The following is a 23919-nucleotide window of genomic DNA, read 5'->3' as shown; positions in this document are numbered from 1 at the left end:
CAAGAAGCCGAGCCATCTCAGGAATTTAGCAAGAGTCTTATCTTTTAGACACAGAACAGGCCAATGCAGTGATGAGAAGCAATACAACATCAATCACATGAATACTCAACTATTATGTGAATAATGCTGTATAATAGACTGTATTTATATTATTCACATGTGAATAATGCTGTATAATAGACCGTATTTATATTATTCACATGTGAATAATGCTGTATAATAGACTGTATTTACGGTATTCACATGTGAATAATGCTGTATAATAGACTGTATTTATATTATTCACATGTGAATAATGCTGTATAATAGACTGTATTTATATTATTCACATGTGAGTAATGCTGGATAATAGACTGTATTTATATTATTCACATGTGAATAATGCTGTATAATAGACTGTATTAATATTATTCACATGTGAATAATGCTGTATAATAGACCGTATTTACACTATTCACATGTGAATAATGCTGTATAATAGACTGTATTTACATTATTCACATGTGAATAATGCTGTATAATAGACTGTATTAATATTATTCACATGTGAATAATGCTGTATAATAGACTGTATTAATATTATTCACATGTAAATAATGCCGTATAATAGACCGTATTAATATTATTCACATGTGAATAATGCTGTATAATAGACTGTATTAATATTATTCACATGTAAATAATGCCGTATAATAGACCGTATTTACACTATTCACATGTGAATAATGCTGTATAATAGACTGTATTTATATTATTCACATGTGAATAATGCTGTATAATAGACTGTATTTATATTATTCACATGTGAATAATGCTGTATAATAGACTGTATTCATATTGTTTACATGTGAATAATGCTGTATAATAGACAGTATTTAGTATTTTTATCATATTTTTCAATTATACGTCACAAAGTATAACATATTTTGGTATTTGAGCCATGCTACAGTTAATTTCGCTCAGTGTCATATATTTTGGCATTTCACTAATGCTAATTGAAGCCACGCTATTTTTGTAGTATAATACTGTTAGCATGCTAGCTTTTTTTTTATCTCTGATTGCTCATATTTTTTGTTACTCGACGCCATCTGGCCAGCATGCTAATTGTTAGCATTCGGTTCGGCTTTGGCTCTTCAGCATTCACACAAAATTTCTACCGAAAATGCATTTTCTCGTTCTTTTGACAAAAATCTATATACTGCACTGGTTTTGAAGGTGAATACACCTGAGCGTCAAATGTTTTGTCACTTGACGAATGATACCTGTTTTTTATCATTTTGTATATATACATATTTTAGTACTTGATGCATGCTAACGTTAGCATGCTAGCATTTTAAACACATTTTTCAGGGACACACCTCAATTTAATATATTTTGGTACTTGACGCATGTTCCAGCTAGCATTTTAGCATACTCACATTAGCTAATTTAGCAGGTGTACACCTCAGTGTCATATATTTTTGTATTTTACTAATGCTAACTGTAAACATGCTATTGTTAGCATGCAAGCTTCTTTGGTTCATTTTGCTCACATTTGTGTTAATTGACAACATCTGCTAACTGTCAGCATTTCAGTTGGGCTTTGGCTCTTCAGCATTTACACGCAATTTCTGCCGAAATTGCTTTTTCTCGTTCTTTAACAAAAATGTATATACTGTACTGGTACGGCGGCCATCTTTGAAATGGTTTTCAGCGGTTCTTTGAAGGCTGATCAAATCAAAACCGTAGCAGTAATAAAAACTCTTTTCATCAACTTTTAATCAGAAGGGTTCAATCTCTCTCCTGCGGTAGTTTGAGATAATGTTTGAAGAAAGGTGACCGGTTTTCCCAAAACTTTTGTTTTCAAGGGGGTATTGCAAACTTTTGTTAATTTTTTGCTGGGGGTTGTCAATATATGAAATGTAGGTCTAAGTGAGACCTACATAGAGGTTTTTGTTTCATGTCTCTACGACATTCCTACTGGAAGTTAAATGGTAAAATGGTAAATGGGTTGTACTTGTATAGCGCTTTTCTACCCCTTTTTAAGGAGCCCAAAGCGCTTTGACACTATTTTCACATTCACCCATTCACACACTGATGGCGGGAGCTGCCATGCAAGGCGCTCACCAGCACCCATCAGGAGCAAGGGTGAAGTGTCTTGCCCAAAGACACAACGGACGTGACTAGGATGGTAGAAGGTGGGGATTGAACCAGGAACCCTCAGATTGCTGGCATAGCCACTCTACCAACTTCGCCACGCCGTCCCCCCTTTTCTTTGTGAGAATTACGAGTCATTGTTTATATAATCTGAGAATATATGAACATCATAGCGATCAGCATACTAACGACAGCAGACATTGTACAGTAAGTGATGTTTATCATGTTTGTTGGTGTTAATTAAGTCTGCAGTGAGTAATAATAAGTGATGTAGTTGGGGAAAAAAGCAAAGGTTATGATGCTTTTTTGAAATTAATGTGACGCTTTTGCTTAAAATTATCTGCATTGTAAAAACGACAATTCAGTAGGTTTTATTGAGCCAATAGAAACTATGTTCCGGCAACGTTTGTGTGCAATTGTTTCCCATATTGAGACAATTTATAGCAAACAGCATCAAAACAAGAGGATCCTTAAAAACAGTTTTGTCTGTGTTTTATTCCTAGGGGGCGCTAGAGCGCAAGTTTTGAGTTTTGGGGTTAGGTTTTTGGATTAGAAATTACATTTTGTAGTTCTTTTTTTAACAACAATCTATATATTCTACTGGTTGTGAAGGTGAAAACTAGCAAAAAGTTCCATAAAATAGATAAAACGGCTCTGTTCAATTTCTATATGACTTAAAAGAAACCTAGTTTTGTTGAGTAAAATTTTACCCAAACATTTAATAAAGTGGCTGGACAGGACAGACTTTGAAACGGAAAATATATATATATATATATACATTTTTTATTATTATTTGTTATTATTTATTTATTTATTTTTAATTGATTAAGAACTGTTACAAAAAAAATGTACACACCAAATTGACACATTCTGTTAAAACAAATTTTAGTCTGTTTGGACGGTCAAAGCTGTCCAGGACACAAATATAAACTTTAATCCAAGGCTTAACATAAGATAAGACCTCTTTTCCTGTGGGCAAAGGAAGGTCCATGACGGCATTCTCTGAGGAGTCAGGCCGAGGGAGTCTTCCCTAGAGTCATGAGGAGTGTTTATTTTCTCCTTAAAGCCAGCCCAGGGATGGAAAACGCACGACTCGGCGTGTTTAGTGACACACAGAGCCTCCCCCAGTGTTGACGCCAACACAAGGCCAGGTGCTGAAGGCAGACGGGCCTCAAGAGTGTTGTTTTGAGAGTTGACTTCTTCATTAAAGAAATGTCCGGCGAAAGCTAAGCCCTTTTTAGTAATTGTTTGAGATATTAGATAACATCAGATTACAGAGAACAAAGTTTATGCTGATTAAAAGGAAGAAAAAGAGCGTACTGAGAGGTGGAAAAACTCTAATCTGCTCGTGAAGAGGAATGTTTTAGTTAAACATTGGAAATGGCAGTAATACAGCATCAATCACAAAGGAAATCCATTTGGAGAGTTACCCTCTGTTCAAAAGACAAACATAACACAACTTTGACAGTCCTTGTTTTGTCTTCTTTGTATGTGTGCCGGACGATGCAATTTACATGAATACTAAAATGTTCATCAGATTACAGGAAAGCAAGTTTACGCTGAGTAAAAGGAAGAAAAAGCGAGCGATAAAGAGAAACTTACAGATCTTGTGAGAAGAGAGAGGCCCTCTTTTGGTGGGGAAAGAGGAGGAAAAACTCTAATGTGGTCGTGAACAGGAATGTTTTAGTTAAACATTGGAAACGGCAGTAATACAGCATCAATCACAAAATAAACACATTTTGACCAAAAGACAAATACAATGCAGATTTGGTATCTTTGACAGTCCTAGTTTTATCTTCTTGGCATGTGTGCCGGACGATGCAAGAAGAACCAAGCCGAGCCATCGAAAGAATCCGCACAATATCGCAGGAATTCAGCAGGGTGTTCTAAAAAAAAAAGTTATATCTTTTCGACATAAATCACATGAATACTTAAATATTCATCAGATTAAAGGGGAGTGACAATAAGAAACTTCCGGATCTTGTGAGAAGAGAGAGGAGGAGTTGAGGCAACGACGAAGAAAAACTCTAATCTGGTTGTGAACAGGAATGTTTTAGTTAAACATTGGAAATGTCAGTAATACAGCATCAATCACAAAATAAACCCATTTGGAGAGCTACCTTATGACCAAAAGACAAATACAAATTTGGGATCTTTGACAGTCTTTTTCTCGTCTTCCTGGTATGTAAGTAAGTAAGCAAATGTTGTTTATAAAGCGCTTTTCACAGATAAAATCACAAAGCGCTATACAAAACATAGGTGAAGTAAAACCAATTCAATGGGAAGACATCATAAAAAAAGTGGATTAAGAATGATAGTTAAAAGGTGCATTAACTGAAAGCTTTACTAAAAAGAGAATTTTTCAAAATGTTCTTAAAAGTGTGTCGGACGATGCAAGAAGAAGCAATACAGCATAAATCACATGAATACTAAAATAGTCATCAGATTACAGGAAAGAAAAAGGGAAGAAAAAGAGCATGAGACAAAGAAACTGAGGGGGAAAGAGTTGGAAAAACTAATCTGGTTGTGAACAGGAATGTTTTAGTTAAACATTGGAAATGTCAGTAATACAGCATCAATCACAACATAAACCCATTTGGAGAGTTACCTTGTGACCGAAATTAAAATATAATACAAATTTGGGATCTTTGACAGTCCTTAACTCGTTGCAAGAAGAACCAAGCCGAGCCATCTCAGGAATCTGCACAATACCGCAGGAATTTAGCAAGAGTTCAATCTTTTAGACACAGAACAGGCCAATGCAGTGGAGAGAAGCAATAATACATCAATCACATGAATACTCAAATATTATGTGAAAAATTAATAATGTTATATAATAGACTGTATTTGTATTATTCATGTATGAATAATGCTGTATAATAGACTGTATTTATATTATTCACATGTGAATAATGCTGTATAATAGACTGTATTTATGTTATTAACATGTAAATAATGCTGTGTAATAAACCATATTTATATTATTCACATGTGAATAGTGCTGTATAATAGACTGTATTTATGTTATTCACATGTGAATAATGCTGTATAATAGACTGTATTTATATTATTCACATGTGAGTAATGCTGTTTAATAGACTGTATTTATATTATTCACATGGGAATGATGCTGTTTAATAGACTGTATTTATGTTATTCACATGTGAATAATGCTGTATAATAGACTGTATTTATGTTATTCACATGTGAGTAATGCTGTTTAATAGACTGTATTTATATTATTCACATGGGAATAATGCTGTTTAATAGACCGTATTTATGTTATTCACATGTGAATAATGCTGTATAATAGACTGTATTTATATTATTCACATGTGAATTATGCTGTATAATAGACTGTATTTATGTTATTCACATGTGAATAATGCTGTATAATAGACTGTATTGATATTATTCACATGTGAATAATGCTGTGTAATAAACCATATTTATATTATTCACATGTGAATAGTGCTGTATAATAGACAGTATTTATGTTATTCACATGTGAATAATGCTGTATAATAGACTGTATTTATATTATTCACATGTGAATAATGCTGTATAATAAATAGACTGTATTTATATTATTCACATGTGAATGATGCTGTATAATAGACCATATTTATGTTATTCACATGTAAATAATACGGCATAATAGACCGTATTTGTTATTCACATGTGAATAATGCTGTATAATAGACTGTATTTATATTATTCACATGTAAAGAAAAATACCTTAGTGTTTATTCTCTATTGTGAGCGAACTGTGGTGCTGAATTCCCCCCAGGGATCAAAAAAGTACTTTCTATTCTATTGTATCCTATTTTATTGTATTATTTTGCCATAATAGTGTTCACTTGTGCCCAATCCAGTCTATATAAAATAAAACATCTCTGCAGGTGGACAAAGGTGTGGTGCCCCTCGCCGGAACCAATGGAGAGACCACCACTCAAGGTACCAGGAAGCATTGTGAATAATACGATAGTTGTGACTTCTGGACACTTTTAACGCCCGCGTGCCGTCAAGCAGGTCTGGACGGGCTGTCCGAGCGCTGCGCCCAGTACAAGAAGGATGGCGCCGACTTTGCCAAGTGGCGCTGCGTGCTGAAGATCAGCGACACCACGCCATCCGAGCTGGCCATCTTGGAGAACGCTAACGTGCTAGCGCGCTACGCTAGCATTTGCCAGCAGGTTGGTGGCGATTTGCAGTATTAAAAGTAGAGATTTGCAGTATTAAAAGTAGAGATTTGCAGTATTAAAAGTAGAGATTTGCAGTATTAAAAGTAGAGATTTGCAGTATTAAAAGTAGAGATTTGCAGTATTAAAAGTAGAGATTTGCAGTATTAGAAGTAGAGAGTTGCAGTATTAAAAGTAGAGATTTGCAGTATTAAAAGTAGAGAGTTGCAGTATTAAAAGTAGAGAGTTGCAGTATTAAAAGTAGAGAGTTGCAGTATTAAAAGTAGAGAGTTGCAGTATTAAAAGTAGAGATTTGCAGTATTAAAAGTAGAGAGTTGCAGTATTAAAAGTAGAGATTTGCAGTATTAAAAGTACAGATTTGCAGTATTAAAAGTAGAGATTTGCAGTATTAAAAGTACAGATTTGCAGTATTAAAAGTAGAGATTTGCAGTATTAAAAGTACAGATTTGCAGTATTAAAAGTAGAGATTTGCAGTATTAAAAGTAGAGATTTGCAATATTAAAAGTAGAGATTTGCAGTATTAAAAGTAGAGGCTTGCAGTATTAAAAGTAGAGGCTTGCAGTATTAAAAGTAGAGATTTTCAGTATTAAAAGTAGAGAGTTGCAGTATTAAAAGTAGAGAGTTGCAGTATTAAAAGTAGAGAGTTGCAGTATTAAAAGTAGAGATTTGCAGTATTAAAAGTAGAGGCTTGCAGTATTAAAAGTAGAGATTTGCAGAATTAAAAGTAGAGATTTGCAGTATTAAAAGTAGAGATTTGCAGTATTAAAAGTAGAGATTTGCAGTATTAAAAGTAGAGATTTGCAGTATTAAAAGTAGAGAGTTGCAGTATTAAAAGTAGAGAGTTGCAGTATTAAAAGTAGCGATTTGCAGTATTAAAAGTAGAGATTTGCAGTTTTAAAAGTAGAGATTTGCAGTATTAAAAGTAGAGATTTGCAGTATTAAAAGTAGAGATTTGCAGTATTAAAAGTAGAGATTTGCAGTATTAAAAGTAGAGATTTGCAGTATTAAAAGTAGAGATTTGCAGTATTAAAAGTGGATATTTGCAGTATTAAAAGTAGAGATTTGCAGTATTAAAAGTAGAGATTTGCAGTATTAAAAGTACAGATTTGCAGTATTAAAAGTAGAGATTTGCAGTATTAAAAGTAGAGATTTGCAGTATTAAAAGTAGAGATTTGCAGTATTAAAAATAGAGATTTGCAGTATTAAAAGTAGAGATTTGCAGTATTAAAAGTGGATATTTGCAGTATTAAAAGTAGAGATTTGCAGTATTAAAAGTAGAGATTTGCAGTATTAAAAGTACAGATTTGCAGTATTAAAAGTAGAGAGTTGCAGTATTAAAAGTAGAGAGTTGCAGTATTAAAAGTAGAGATTTGCAGTATTAAAAGTAGATAGTTGCAGTATTAAAAGTACAGATTTGCAGTATTAAAAGTACAGAGTTGCAGTATTAAAAGTACAGAGTTGCAGTAGTAAAAGTACAGAGTTGCAGTAGTAAAAGTAGAGATTTGCAGTATTAAAAGTAGAGATTTGCAGTATTAAAAGTAGAGATTTGCAGTATTAAAAGTAGAGAGTTGCAGTATCAAAAGTAGAGATTTGCAGTATTAAAAGTAGAGAGTTGCAGTATTAAAAGTAGAGGCTTGCAGTATTAAAAGTGGATATTTGCAGTATTAAAAGTGGATATTTGCAGTATTAAAAGTAGAGATTTGCAGTATTAAAAGTAGAGATTTGCAGTATTAAAAGTAGAGATTTGCAGTATTAAAAGTAGAGATCCACCCGTATGTTTTTTAGGGGGTCGATACGGATGATTAGCAGTCAATGAGGACGATAACTGATACTTGGAGGTGATATTCATTTGCATAAAAAGTCATTTAAACATGAATATTATATGTCTTTAAACATCTGGACAAGGCTTGAAGTAGTTATTTGAACATTATTGTGGAGGGGGGCGTGGTCTGCGGGCCGTGTGTGTAAGGACTGGCCTCAAAGCCAGCGGCAGGCGAGTGGATTGCCCAGCTGGGACTGGTTATTTAATCACCTGTCGCCTTTATTAGCAGCAGCCGGACCGAGACACGTTGTTGGAGTTGGAGCCAGAGAGAGAGACACGCACAGAGGGAAAACAGAGACACATCGGACTGGAAAGTCCCAAATATATATTGCTGGAAAGCAAGCCATCCTCGGGTGTTTATGTCAATAAAAGACTTGATTCAACCGCTCTACCGGGCTCCCGAAGATCTGTTGGCGTCAGGAGAACCCGCCCACGTGCAGAGACGTTCACATTGGCACCAATTGTCTCCGTACGTGGGCGGGTTCGATACTCGCTTCTGCCATCCTAGTCACTGCCGTTGTGTCCTTGGGCAAGACACTTTACCCACCTGCTCCCAGTGCCACCCACACTGTTTTAAAAATGTAACTTAAATACTGGGTTTCACAATATAAAGCGCTTTGAGTCACTGGAGAAAAGCGCTATATAAATAAAATTCACTTCACTTCACTGCTTTCCAGCAATATATATTTGGGACTTTCCAGGCCGGCGTGTCTCCGTTTTCCCGGTCTCTGTGCCTGTCTCTCTTTCTGGCTCCAACTCCAACAACCATGTCTCGGCCCGGCTGCTGCTAATAAAGGTGACAGGTGATTAGATAACCTGTACCAGCTGGGCAATCTACTCACCTGCCGCTGGCTTCGCGGCAGGCCCGCAGACCACGCCCCCGTCCACAATTATTTTTAGGAAAGGTGGGACCAGAAGCAACATAATGTTTGATGTTGTGTTTTAATTTAGCAACAAAAAACATCAAAAGTTTTTATTACGCGTGTCTAGGAGGAGCATCGACATTATGCGTTTCAAAATATAGAAGAAAAAATGTCTTCCTGGATGTTACAGAAAGTACGAGAATGTGTGAGCTGCTGCCTGCTCTTCTTCACTTATGTGATCATCTCATATTTGTCAAGATATTTACACAAAGTTTGCATTTTTGGCAGAAATATCCATCGATCTGTGTCGCATTTGATTGAATGACGGAACATGAGACTCGTGGCGCTTCTTTAATGAGCCCACGCTCCGAGTGTTGCGGACGGAGGCTTGTCGAGCGACTCCAACGGACAAATGTTTTTCAATTATTTCTGAACATATTAGTTATCTAATAGAGTTGTTTTTTTCTGAAAATTTAAATGTTCTAATAGACTGTATTCATTCTGAACATTTTAGTTATCTAATAGACTCTATTCATTCTGAACATTTTAGAAAGACCTGATTAATTTTGAACATTTAGTTTTCTAGTAGACTTGAATAATTCTGAACATTTAGTTATCTAATAGACTCGATTAATTCTGAATATTTTAGTTATCTAGTAGACCCGATTATGCCGAACATTTAGTTATCTAACAGACTTGATTAATTCCGAACATTTTAGTTATCTAATAGACTCAATTAATTCTGAACATTTTAGTTATCTGATAGACTCGATTGATTCCTAACATTTTATTTATCTAATAGAATCTATTATTACTGAACATATTAGTTATCTAATGGACTCGATTGATTCTAAACATTTTAGTTATTGTATTGACTCGATTAAATCTGAACATTTTAGTTATCTGATAAACTTGATTGATTCTGAACATTTTAGTTATTAGACTCCATTATTTCTAAACATATTAGTTATTAGTTATCTAATGGTCTCGATTAATTCTGAACATTTTACTTATCTAACAGAGTTGATTAATTTTCAACATTTTAGTAATCTAATAGTTTTGATTAATTCTGAACATTTTAGTTATCTAACAGACTTGATTAATTTTTAACATTTATCGATTTAATTTGAACAATTTAGTTGTCTGATAGACTTGATTAATTCTGAACATTTTAGTTATTAGACTCGATTATTTCTGAACTTATTAGTTATCTAACAGTCTCGTTTAATTCTGAACATTTAACTTATCCAACAGACTTGATTAATTTTGAACATTTTAGTTATCTAATAGTCTCGATTAATTCTGAAAATTTTAGTTATCTAACAGACTGGATTAATTTTCAACATTTATTGATTAATTTTTAACATTTTAGTTATCTAATAGACTCGATTCATTCTGAACATTTTAGTTATCTGATAAACTTGATTGATTTTGAACATTTTAGTTATTTAATAGACTCGATTATTTCTGAACATATTAGTTATCTAATAGACTCAATTAATTCTGAACATTTTAGTTGTCAAATAGGCTTGAGTACTTCTGAATATTTTAGTTATCTAATAGACTCGATTAAGGCTGAACATTTTAGGTATCTAATAGTCTCGATTAATTCTGGACATTTTAGTTATCTAACAGATTTGATTAATTTTGAACAATTTAGTCATCTAATACACTTGATTAATTCTGAAAATGTTAGTTATCTAACAGACTTGATTAATTTTCAACATTATTGATTAATTTTGAACATTTTAGTTATCTAATAGACTCGATTAATTCTGAACATTTTAGTTATCTGATAAATTGATTGATTCTGAACATTTTAGTTATTTAATAGACTCGATTATTTCTGAACATATTGGTTATCTAATAGACTCAATTAATTATGAAAATTTTAGTTGTCGAAGAGGCTTGATTACTTTTGAATATTTTAGTTATCTAATAGACTCGATTAAGGCTGAACATTTTAGGTATCTAATAGTCTCGATTAATTCTGAATATTTTAGTTATCTATCAGACTTGATTAATTTTGAACAATTTAGTAATCTAATACACTTGATTATTCTGAAAATGTTAGTTATCTAACAGACTTGATTAATTTTCAACATTATTGATTAATTTTGAACATTTTAGTTATCTAGTAGACTCAATTAATTCTGAACATTTTAGTTATCTGATAAATTGATTGATTCTGAACATTTTAGTTATTTAATAGACTTGATTAATTCTGAATATTTTAGTTGTTTAATAGACTTGATTATTTCTGAGCCTATTAGTTATCTAACAGTCTCAATTATTTCTGAACATTTTAGTTATCTAATAGACTTGATTAATTCTGAACATTTTATTTATCCAACAGACTTGATTAATTTTGAACATTTTAGTTATCTAATAGTCTCAATTAATTCTGAAAATTTTAGATATCTAACAGACTCGATTAATTTTCAACATTTATTGATTAATTTTTAACATTTTAGTTATCTAATAGACCCGATTATTTCTGAACATTTTAATTATCTGATAAGCTTGATTGATTCTGAACATTTTAGTTATTTAATACACTCGATTATTTCTTAACATATCAGTTATCTAATAGACTCAATTAATTCTGAACATTTTAGTTGTCAAAAAGGCTTGAGTACTTCTAAATAGTTTAGTTATCTAATAGACTTGATTAAGGCTGAACATTTTAGGTATCTAATAGTCTCGATTAATTCTGAACATTTTAGTTATCTAACAGACTTGATTAATTTTGAACAATTTAGTCATCTAATACACTTGATTAATTCAGAAAATTTTAGTTATCTAACAGACTTCATTAATTTTCAACATTATTGATTAATTTTGAACATTTTAGTCATCTAATAGACTCGATTAATTCTGAACATTTTAGTTATCTGATAAATTGATTGATTCTGAAGATTTTAGTTATTAGACTCCATTATTTCTGAACATATTAGTTATTAGTTATCTTAACAGTCTCGATTAATTCTGAACATTTTACTTATCTAACAGACTTGATTAATTTTCAACATTTTAGTAATCTAATAGTCTCGATTAATTCTGAACATTTAAGATATCTAACAGACTTGATTCATTTTTAAAATTTATTGATTAAATGTTAACATTTTAGTTATCTAATAGACTTGATTAATTCTAAACATTTTAGTTATTAGACTCGATTATTTCTGAACATATTGGTTATTAGTTATCTAATAGGCTCGATTTCTTTTGTATATTTTAGTTATCTAATAGACTCGATTATTTCTGAACATATTAGTTATCTAATAAACTAAATTAATTCTGAACATTTTAGATGTCGAATAGGCTTGATTACTTCTGAATATTTTAGTTATCTAATAGACTCGATTAAGGCTGAACATTTTAGGTATCTAATAGTCTCGATTAATTCTGGACATTTTAGTTATCTAACAGATTTGATTAATTTTGAACAATTTAGTCATCTAATACACTTGATTAATTCTGAAAATGTTAGTTATCTAACAGACTTGATTAATTTTCAACATTATTGATTAATTTTGAACATTTTAGTTATCTAATAGACTCGATTAATTCTGAACATTTTAGTTATCTGATAAATTGATTGATTCTGAACATTTTAATTATTAGACTCCATTATTTCTGAACATATTAGTTATCTAATGGTCTCGATTAATTCTGAACACTTTACTTATCTAACAGACTTGATTAATTTTCAACATCAATGATGGTGCGGACTCTTTTGCATTTGTTTTGGATTTCAAGTCAAGTCTACAGTGTGCAAGAATACTACTTTTGCAGTGTAGAACATGTCTCCTGCAGTGTAGAAAATATCTCTCCAGTTTTGCTGCAAAGTACAGTAATGCTCAGGCGTTACTAATAGAAGGACTTGTGGTCATCTCGGGGCAATCTGGACTGTTTGGTCAGATTGAATGCCCTGAGATGACAAAGACCTGGGTGAATGAAAACCTTCATAGACACTAGTGGTCACTATGGGTCATTGCTATCAACAGGACTGTTTAGTCACTTTAATTTAGTTTGGGTTTTTTTTAGGTTTTAGCTTAAAAAAAATAATTAGCAGAGTAAACATCTTTAGGTTCACCACAAATAGGTCAACTAACAAAATGTGAACATGCTCTGTTATGTTTTTAGTATTCCTTTTTTTTTTTTCTTTTTGTGCTCATTTTAGGTTTTATATAATTTTAGTTTTTATATTGCATGAAACGCACAATCGTATTTTCTTCTCGTTTTCGAAGAAAATAATTATCTTTTTTTATTAGTATTTTACAAGACAGGAATGACTTTTTAATGGCTGTAGAAGGCAAAACTGGTGTGAAATTTACCCTTAATATGATATAGGAGCGTTTGTGAAAATAAAATTATTGTATGTGCACAGTGCCCCACACAAAGTGTAAACATGTGTTTACAAATATCCTGCACTTGTTCAGTACTTGACAAAATGTAAAAAAAAAAAAAAAGTGTAAGACATTTTAAATATTTGCACACAATCGGCTCTATTTAAATGTCCTGCCTGCTTTGAAAGCACATTACGCAAAGTTCATGTTCCATAGGAATATGAACAAGAATATGTGGTAATAAACAGCACATTAGATTAATTTTTATAGCAACAATGGTTCTAACTTGTTACTATAGAAAAAAAAAATGGTTTGGAAAGAAAATAACTTGCAGGTTCAATTTAAAAACGAAAACAGTTTTTTGCAAATTCAGTTTATTTTCAGTATTTACTTACTTTTGGCTTTTTTTCTTTTCTTTTTTTCCCTGAAATGTACCCATGTGCCTGCATGTATACACTGCAGCGTCACAGTTCACCGTGTAAAATATGTTACATAGTGTTTGTTGTCCACTGTAATGTCTTTATTACCCATCCATTTTCTATAGCGCTTACCTAGGGTCTCAAGTAAGCTGGAGCCTATCCCAGCTGAGTTAGGTCGAGAGACAGTGCCTTTATTATAATCGATCCCAAATATTTTTCAACCAGGGAAACCAACAGAAAGAAAAAAACACATAAGGATGTTTTTTTTTTTTAATACATTGACTAATAGTACTTTAATCTATCATTTGAATCACAAAAACACAACTGGTGATTGGACTGATGAATAAATTCCTAAAACAGTGAATCAAAATTGCATTAAATACTTTGGTTGAGGCAAATTTTATCGCAGGATGTTTTCTAAATGAACTAAAATGTTTGCTCATTTCCAGCAAAATGCTTTCAAATCCTGGTAATTCTGATCCATTACTAATGAAAATGTTGCAACCCTTATAGAAAGCTGCATTTGCTACCTTTTACAACAATGTAAAATGTTATTTTATGTATTATATGTATGTATAGATGTATATACGTATGTATGTATGTATATGTATAAATGTGTATATATGTATGTTGAGATGACAGACAATATATATATGTATGCATATAGACATACATATATGTGTATGTATGTATACTTATATATATGTGGGGCGGTATAGCTCGGTTGGTAGAGTGGCCGTGCCAGCAACTTGAGGGTTGCAGGTTCGATTCCCGCTTCTGCCAGCCTAGTCACTGCCGTTGTGTCCTTGGGCAAGACACTTTACCCACCTGCTCCCGGTGCCACCCACACTGGTTTAAATGTAACTTAAATATTGGGTTTCACTATGTAAAGCGCTTTGAGTCACTAGAGAAAAGCGCTATATAAATATAATTCACTTCAATTCACTTCATTTTAGTAATCTAATATTCTCGATTAATTCCGAACATTTAAGTTATCTAACAGACTTGATTAATTTTTAAAATGTATTGATTAAATTTTAACATTTTAGTTATCTAATAGACTTGATTAATTCTGAACATTTCAGCTATTAGACTCGATTATTTCTGAACATGTTAGTTATTAATTATCCAGTAGGCCCGATTACTTCTGAATATTTTAGTTATTTTATAGAGTCAATTAAATCTGAACATTTTAGTTATCTAACAGTCCCGATTAATTCTGAACATTTTAGTCATCTAATAGACTTGATTAATTCTGAACATTTTAGTTGTTTAATAGCCTCGATTATTTCCGAACCTATTAGTTATCTAATAGTCTCAATTATTTCTGAACATTTTAGTTATCTAATAGACTTGATTTAATTGTTAATATTTTAGTTATCTAATAGTCTCGATTAAGTCTGAACATTTTAGTTATAGAAGACAAAAACTGGATTTCCTGGCAAAAAGTGAAAGAAATCCGAGCACCAGCACTGCAGGGGGGAGAGAAGAAGAGGAGGGGTGCGCCGCGAAGAATTCTCACAAGAACTCAAATAAATGCTGTCAGAGATTAAAACATATTTGTGGAGAATTATTGTCAATGAGAGTATTTATTTATACTTAAATGAACATTTGGGGGGGAAAATAATTTTTTCATGCAGGGCAAAAGCGCCGGTGCTTGAGCAGTGCTTATTAATATCTACTTCACTAATTATTATCATTTTAAATACTATAAACTGTATATAAAGTACCTGCTGTTGTAGACCGATATACGTCAAAATGGCAAATATCGGCGCCGATAATAGTTCGATCCAATCAATTTGCGTGGTATTGAGTTCTGTTAGCGTATGTAATTATGTCAAATATCCTCTTTCAGAATGGCATCGTTCCCATCGTGGAGCCAGAGATCCTCCCTGATGGCGACCATGACCTGAAACGCTGCCAGTACGTCAGTGAGAAGGTGATCTAATACTCAAACATACACTTAGTGGGGCAAATAAGTATTTAGTCAGCCAGCGATTGTGCAAGTTCTCCCACTTCAAATGATGACAGAGGTCTGTCATTTTCATCATAGGTACACTTCAACTGTGAGAGACAGAATGTGGAAAAAAATCTAGGAAATTCACAATGTAGGAATTTTAAAGAATTTAATTGTAAATGATGGTGGAAAATAAGTATTTGGTCAACCATTCAAAGCTCTCACTGATGGAAGGAGGTTTTGGCTCCAAATCTCACGATACATGGACCCATTCATTCAGTCGTCCTGTCCCCTTAGCAGAAAAACAGCCCCAAAGCATGATGTTTCCACCCCCATGCTTCACAGTAGGTATGGTGTTCTTCGGGGATGCAACTCAGTATTCTTCTTCCTCCAAACACGACCAGTTGAGTTTATACCAAAAAGTTGTGTTTTGGTTTCATCTGACCACATGACATTCTCCCATGTGCTCTCTGGCAAACTTCAGACGGGCCTGGACATGCACTGGCTTAAGCAGGGGGACACATCTGGCACTGCAGGATTTGATTCCCTGTCGGCGTAGTGTGTTACTGACGGTAACCTTTGTTACTTTAGTCCCAGCTCTCTGCAGGTCATTCACCAGGTCCCCTTGTGTGATTCTGGGATTTTTGCTCACCGTTCTCATTAACATTTTGACCCCACGGGATGAGATCTTGCGTGGAGCCCCAGATCGAGGGAGATTATCTGTGGTCTTGTATGTCTTCCATTTTCTGATAATTGCTCCCACAGTTGATTTTTTCACACCAAGCTGCTTGCCTATTGCATGATGTTTCCACCCCCATGCTTCACAGTAGGTATGGTGTTCTTGGGATGCAACTCAGTATTCTTCTTCCTCCAAACACCACGAGTTGAGTTTATACCAAAATGGATACATGGATGATACAGCAGAGGATTGGGAGAATGTCATGTGGTCAGATGAAACCAAAATAGAACTTTTTGGTATAAACTCAACTGGTGGTGTTTGGAGGAAGAAGAATACTGAGTTGCATCCCAAGAACACCACACCTACTGTGAAGCATGGGGGTGGAAGCATCATGCTTTGGGGCTGTTTTTCTGCTAAGGGGACAGGACGATTGATCCGTGTTTCAGTGAAGAATGAATGGGGCCATGTATCGTGAGATTTTGAGCCAAAACCTCCTTCCATCACAGTATCACAGTATCATGTTAGACCCGCTCGACATCCATTGCTTTCGGTCCCCCAGAGGGGGGGGTTGCCCACATCTGAGGTCCTCTCCAAGGTTTCTCATAGTCAGCATTGTCACTGGCGTCCCACTGGATGTGAATTCTCTCTGCCCACTGGGTGTGAAAGTGAAAGTGAAAGTGAATTATATTTATATAGCGCTTTTTCTCTAGTGACTCAAAGCGCTTTACATAGTGAAACCCAATATCTAAGTTACATTTAAAGCAGTGTGGGTGGCACTGGGAGCAGGTGGGTAAAGTGTCTTGCCCAAGGACACAACGGCAGTGACTAGGATGGTAGAAGCGGGAATCGAACCTGCAACCCTCAAGTTGCTGGCACGGCCGCTCTACCAACCGAGTTTTCCTTGCCCTTTTGTGGGTTCTTCCGAGGATGTTGTAGTCGTAATGATTTGTGCAGTCCTTTGAGACATTTGTGATTTGGGGCTATATAAATAAACATTGATTGATTGATTGATTCTATCAGTGAGAGCTTTGAATGGTTGACCAAATACTTATTTTCCACCATAATTTACAAATAAATTCTTTAAAATTCCTACAATGTGAATTCCTGGATTTTTTTCCACATTCTGTCTCTCACTGTTGAAGTGTACCTATGATGAAAATGACAGACCTCTGTCATCATTTGAAGTGGGAGAACTTGCACAATCGCTGGCTACACAGATAGATATATATATATATATATATATATATATATATATATATATATATATATATATATATATATATATATATATATATATATATATATATATAAAGAAATACATGAATTTCAGTGCTCATTTATTTACACATATACACACACACAGTCTACTCATTGTTGAGTTAAGGGTTGAATTGTCCATCCTTGTTCAATTCTCTGTCACTATTTTTCTAACCAGATGCATGTACAGTAGATGGCAGTATTGTCCTGTTTAAGAGTGTCACAACATTGCTGTTTACCGCAGACGAACTGCTTTATGGTAGACGAAAACGTGACTGCTGTTGTTGTGTGTTGTTACCGCGCTGGGAGGACGTTAATGAAACTGCCTAACAATAAACCCACATAAGAAACCAAGAACTCGCCCTCCATCATTCTACAGTTATAACGTCATTGGGCAGACACGCTGTTTGTATTGTGGAAGAGCGGACGTGAACCAGACTGGCTGACTAAATACTTTTTTGCCCCACTGTATCATATGCGACACGATAAGATGATGTGACGCTCACAATCCACCCGTGTGCCGTTGCTAGGTTCTAGCTGCCGTGTACAAGGCCCTGTCGGACCACCACGTCTACCTGGAGGGGACTCTGCTGAAGCCCAACATGGTCACCGCCGGACACGCCTGCCCCAACAAGTACAGCAACGAGGAAATCGCCATGGCCACCGTCACCGCCCTGCGTCGCACCGTGCCCCCCGCAGTCACAGGTGGGCTACACGCACCTTAGGCCTTTGAAGCCCACCTGAGGTTTACACTTAGACCTTAGACTACTGTGACCCGCCGCCACTTTTTCAGGCGCACATTAAAACCATGTGGTTGCAGCGCAGGCGCAAAAAAAGTCCACAAATAACAAGCTGATGCTCAGCGGTGCCGTTTGTACATACAGCCACAAACGCGATGAAAAACCGTAAATGAGCAGAACAAAAAAAATTCAATCAATCAATGTTTATTTATATAGTCCTAAATCACAAGTGTCTCAAAGGGCTGCACAAGCCACAACGACATCCTCTGTTCAAATCCCACACCAGGGCAAGGAAATACTCAACCCAGTGGGAGGACAATGAGAAACCTTGGTGGGCATAGTGGATCTAACATAATAGTTTGAGAGTCCAGTTCATAGTGGATCCAACTTAATAGTGAGAGTCCAGTCCATAGTGGATCTAACATGATGGCGAGACTCCAGTCCATAGTGGATCTAACATAATAGTGAGAGTCCAGTCCATAGTGGATCTAACATAATATTTTGAGAGTCCAGTCCATAGTGGATCTAACATAATATTTTGAGAGTCCAGTCCATAGTGGATCTAACTTGATAGTGAGAGTCCAGTCCATAGTGGATCTAACTTGATAGTGAGAGTCCAGTCCATAGTGGATTTAACATAATAGTGAGAGTCCAGTCCATAGTGGATCTAACATAATAGTGAGAGTCCAGTCCATAGTGGATCTAACTTAATAGTGAGAGTCCAGTCCATAGTGGATCTAACATAATAGTGAGAGTCCAGTCCATAGTGGATCTAACATAATAGTGAGAGTCCAGTCCATAGTGGATCTAACATAATAGTGTGAGAGTCCAGTCCTTAGTGGATCTAACATAATAGTGAGAGTCCAGTCCATAGTGGATCTAACATAATAGTGAGAGTCCAGTCCATAGTGGATCTAACATAATAGTGAGAGTCCAGTCCATAGTGGATCTAACATAATAGTGAGAGTCCAGTCCATAGTGGATCCAACATAATAGTGAGAGTCCAGTCCATAGTGGATCTAACATAATATTTTGAGAGTCCAGTCCATAGTGGATCTAACATAATAGTGAGAGTCCAGTCCATAGTGGATCTAACATAATAGTGAGAGTCCAGTCCATAGTGGATCTAACATAATAGTGTGAGAGTCCAGTCCTTAGTGGATCTAACATAATAGTGAGAGTCCAGTCCATAGTGGATCTAACATAATAGTGAGAGTCCAGTCCATAGTGGATCTAACATAATAGTGAGAGTCCAGTCCATAGTGGATCTAACATAATAGTGAGAGTCCAGTCCATAGTGGATCTAACATAATAGTGAGAGTCCAGTCCATAGTGGATCTAACATAATAGTGAGAGTCCAGTCCATAGTGGATCTAACATAATAGTGAGAGTCCAGTCCAAAGTGGATCTAACATAATAGTGTGAAAGTCCAGTCCATAGTGGATCTAACATGATATTTTGAGAGTCCAGTCCATAGTGGATCTAGCATAATAGTGTGAGTCCAGTCCATAGTGGATCTAACATAATAGTGAGAGTCCAGTCCAAAGTGGATCCAACTTAATAGTGAGAGTCCAGTCCAAAGTGGATCCAACTTAATAGTGAGAGTCCAGTCCATAGTGGATCTAACATAATAGTGAGAGTCCAGTCCAAAGTGGATCCAACTTAATAGTGAGAGTCCAGTCCAAAGTGGATCTAACATAATAGTGAAAGTCCAGTCCATAGTGGATCTAACATAATAGTGAGAGTCCAGTCCAAAGTGGATCCAACTTAATAGTGAGAGTCCAGTCCATAGTGGATCTAACATAATATTTTGAGAGTCCAGTCCATAGTGGATCTAGCATAATAGTGTGAGAGTCCAGTCCATAGTGGATCTAACATAATAGTGAGAGTCCAGTCCATAGTGGATCCAACTTAATAGTGAGAGTCCAGTCCATAGTGGATCTAACATAATATTGTAAGAGTCCAGTCCAAAGTGGATCTAACGTAATAGTGAGTGGTTAAAAGTCAAGTATTTCATATATACACACAGTGGGGCAAATAAGTATTTAGTCAGCCAGCGATTGTGCAAGTTCTCCCACTTCAAATGATGACAGAGGTCTGTCATTTTCATCATAGGTACACTTCAACTGTGAGAGACAGAATGTGAAAAAAAAGCCAGAAATTCGCATTGTAGGAATTTTACATAATTTATTTGTAAATTATGGTGGAAAATAAGTATTTGGTCAAGCATTCAAAACTCTCATTGATGGAAGGAGGTTTTGGCTCCAAATCTCACGATACATGGCCCCATTCATTCTTTCCTTAACACGGATCAATCGTCCTGTCCCCTTAGCAGAAAAACAGCCCCAAAGCATGATGTTTCCACCCCCATGCTTCACAGTAGGTGTGGTGTTCTTGGGATGCAACTCAGTATTCTTCTTCCTCCACACACGAGGAGTTGAGTTTATACCAAAAAGTTCTATTTTGGTTTCATCTGACCACATGACATTCTCCCAATCCTCTGCTGTATCATCCATGTATCCATTTTGGTATCAACTCAACTGGTGGTGTTTGGAGGAAGAAGAATACTGAGTTGCATCCCAAGAACACCATACCTACTGTGAAGCATGGGGGTGGAAACATCATGCTTTGGGGCTGTTTTTCTGCTAAGGGGACAGGACGATTGATCCGTGTTAAGGAAAGAATGAATGGGGCCATGTATCGTGAGATTTGGAGCCAAAACCTCCTTCCATCAGTGAGAGCTTTGAATGCTTGACCAAATACTTATTTTCCACCATAATTTACAAATAAATTCTTTAAAATTCCTACAATGTGAATTCCTGGATTTTTTTCTTACATTCTGTCTCTCACAGTTGAAGTGTACCTATGATGAAAATTACAGACCTCTATCATCATTTTAAGTGGGAGAACTTGCACAATCGCTGGCTGACTAAATACTTTTTTGCCCCACTGTGTTTATATATATATATATATATATATATATAAATACTTGAATTTCAGTGTTCATTTATTTACACATACACACATAACACCCATCTACTCATTGTTGAGTTAAGGGTTGAATTGTCCATCCTTGTTCTATTCTCTGTCACTATTTTTCTAACCAGATGCATGTACAGTAGATGGCAGTATTGACCTGTTTAAGAGTGTCACAACATTGCTGGTTACCGCAGACGAACTGCTTTATGGTAGACGAAAACGTGACTGCTGTTGTTGTGTGTTTTTACCGCGCTGGGAGGACGTTAATGAAACTGCCTAACAATAAACCCACATAAGAAACCAAGAACTCGCCCTCGATCATTCTACAGTTATAACGTCATTGGGCAGACACGCTATTAATATTGTGGGAAAGTGGACGTGAATCAGACTGTCCTCACTCAGGTCCGCATGGAGCTGGAGGGGGCGTGGCCTCCAGCTGCGCCTGAATTTCGGGAGAAATTTGTCCCAGGTTTTCGGGAGAGGCTCTGAATTTCCGGGAGGGTTGGCAAGTATGAGTTGACTACCGTCTCTCCACACGGACTCCGATGAGTCCAAAATCCAAAAGAGTCCACCATGAGAACAAGAAGGAAACAGGAAAAACCACACGAGCGCACCGAGCTCCTGCAACCAGCAGCCGCCATCTCACCCATGTTTCTCACCCACAACTCTCCCCTCCCCTCCAGGCGTGACCTTCCTGTCAGGTGGCCAGTCCGAAGAGGAGGCCAGCATCAACCTCAACGCCATCAACAACTGTCCGCTGGCCAAACCCTGGGCGCTCACCTTCTCCTACGGCCGCGCCCTTCAGGCCTCCGCCCTGCAGGCCTGGAGAGGCGACGTCAACAAGGAGAAGGCCGCCACCCAGGAGTTCATCAAGCGCGCCGAGGTGAGACCCGCCCCCAACCCCCCCTCCGTAAGTGGGTTAGTTGCTGCCTCATTCCTGTGAGAATCCCGCGTGCGGCCGACGCATGAAAGAGCGGGTGTTGGTTCATGTCGTGTGCTCAAACAGCCACCAGGTAGCGTCTGTGAGCAGGTAATACTCCATCCTCTCTTTCTCTTTTCGGAATTATTGGGGCGGTATAGCTCGGTTGGTAGAGCGGCCGTGCCAGCAACTTGAGGGTTGCAGGTTCGAATCCCGCTTCCGCCATCCTAGTCACTGCCGTTGTGTCCTTGGGCAAGACACTTTACCCACCTGCTCCCAGTGCCACCCACACTGCTTTAAATGTAACTTAGATATTGGGTTTCACTATGTAAAGCACTTTGAGTCACTAGAGAAAAGCGCTATATAAATATAATTCACTTCACTTCACTTCACAATTATTGGGTCGGTCGTGCGTTCTTAGGCATGAGAAATTTCGGAAATCTGCATGTTAAATGTGTGAATGTTTAGACATTCAAATAATAATAATAAAAATTTGGTGTAGAGTGTTAGTAAATGTGTGAATGTTTGGACATTCACACATTTAATAATAATAATAATAAATTAATGATTTTTTTTAATGTTGAATGTTAAATACAGTATGTGAATGCTTGGACATTCACATATATAATAATAATAATAAATTGATGATTTTTTGGGAGGTAGAATGTTATTTATGTAACTGTGTGGACATTCACACTTCCATCCATCCATTTACTACCGCTTATTCCCTTTTGGGGTCGCGAGGGGCGCTGGCGCCTATCTCAGCTACAATCGGGCGGAAGGCGGGGTACACCCTGTACAAGTTGCCTCCTCATCGCAGGGCCAACACAGATAGACAGACAACATTCACACTCACATTCACACATATAATAATAATAATATAATACATATGTGATTTTATTTTGGTGTAGAATGTTAAATGTGTGAATGCTTGAACATTCACATATATAATAATAATAATAAATTGATGATTTTTTTTAGGTAGAATATTATTTATCTTAATGTTTGTACATTCACACATATAATAATCATAGAATACATATATGATTTTTTGGGTGTGGAATGTTAAATGTGTGAATGTTTGAAAATGTACACATTTAATGATAATAGATTTATGATTTTTTGGGGGTGTAGAATGTTAAATGTGTGAATGCTTGGACATTCACATATATAATAATAATAATAATAATAAATTGATGATTTTTTTAGGTAGAATATTTATATGAATGTTTGGACATTTACACATATAATAATAATATAATACATACATGATTTTTTGGGGTGTAGAATATTAAATGTGTGAATGTTTGAAAATGTACACATTTACTGATAATAGATCTATGATTTTTTTGGTGTAGAATGTTATATATGTGAATGCTTGGACATTCACATATATAATAATAACAATAATAAATTGATGAATTTTTTTGAGGTAGAATGTTATGTATGTGACTGTTTGGACATTCACACATACTAATAATAATATAATACATATGTGATTTTATTTTGGTGTAGAATGTTAAATGTGTGAATGCTTGAACATTCACATATATAATAATAATAATAAATTGATGATTTTTTTTAGGTAGAATATTAT

At 35.5% G+C, this 23919-nt stretch overlaps 1 protein-coding gene across 1 annotated transcript in view; it reads left to right on the top strand.

Annotated features, from left to right (window-relative positions):
- The window catches only part of aldocb (aldolase C, fructose-bisphosphate, b), a 49791-nt gene that overhangs the window by 22521 nt on the left and 3351 nt on the right, over nucleotides 1-23919 (top strand). Inside the window, exons 4-8 of the mRNA XM_061899394.1 lie at nucleotides 6039-6093; nucleotides 6169-6329; nucleotides 15647-15730; nucleotides 18215-18389; nucleotides 22087-22286. Coding sequence (XP_061755378.1) covers nucleotides 6039-6093; nucleotides 6169-6329; nucleotides 15647-15730; nucleotides 18215-18389; nucleotides 22087-22286 — 675 coding nt within the window. The remainder of the gene's footprint in view (nucleotides 1-6038; nucleotides 6094-6168; nucleotides 6330-15646; nucleotides 15731-18214; nucleotides 18390-22086; nucleotides 22287-23919) is intronic.

This window comes from Nerophis ophidion, linkage group LG04 (genome assembly GCF_033978795.1).
Source record: "Nerophis ophidion isolate RoL-2023_Sa linkage group LG04, RoL_Noph_v1.0, whole genome shotgun sequence".
Taxonomy (NCBI): Eukaryota; Metazoa; Chordata; class Actinopteri; order Syngnathiformes; family Syngnathidae; genus Nerophis; species Nerophis ophidion.
Note: the sequence above shows the minus strand (reverse complement) of the source record. Positions and strands in the feature narration are given on the sequence as shown.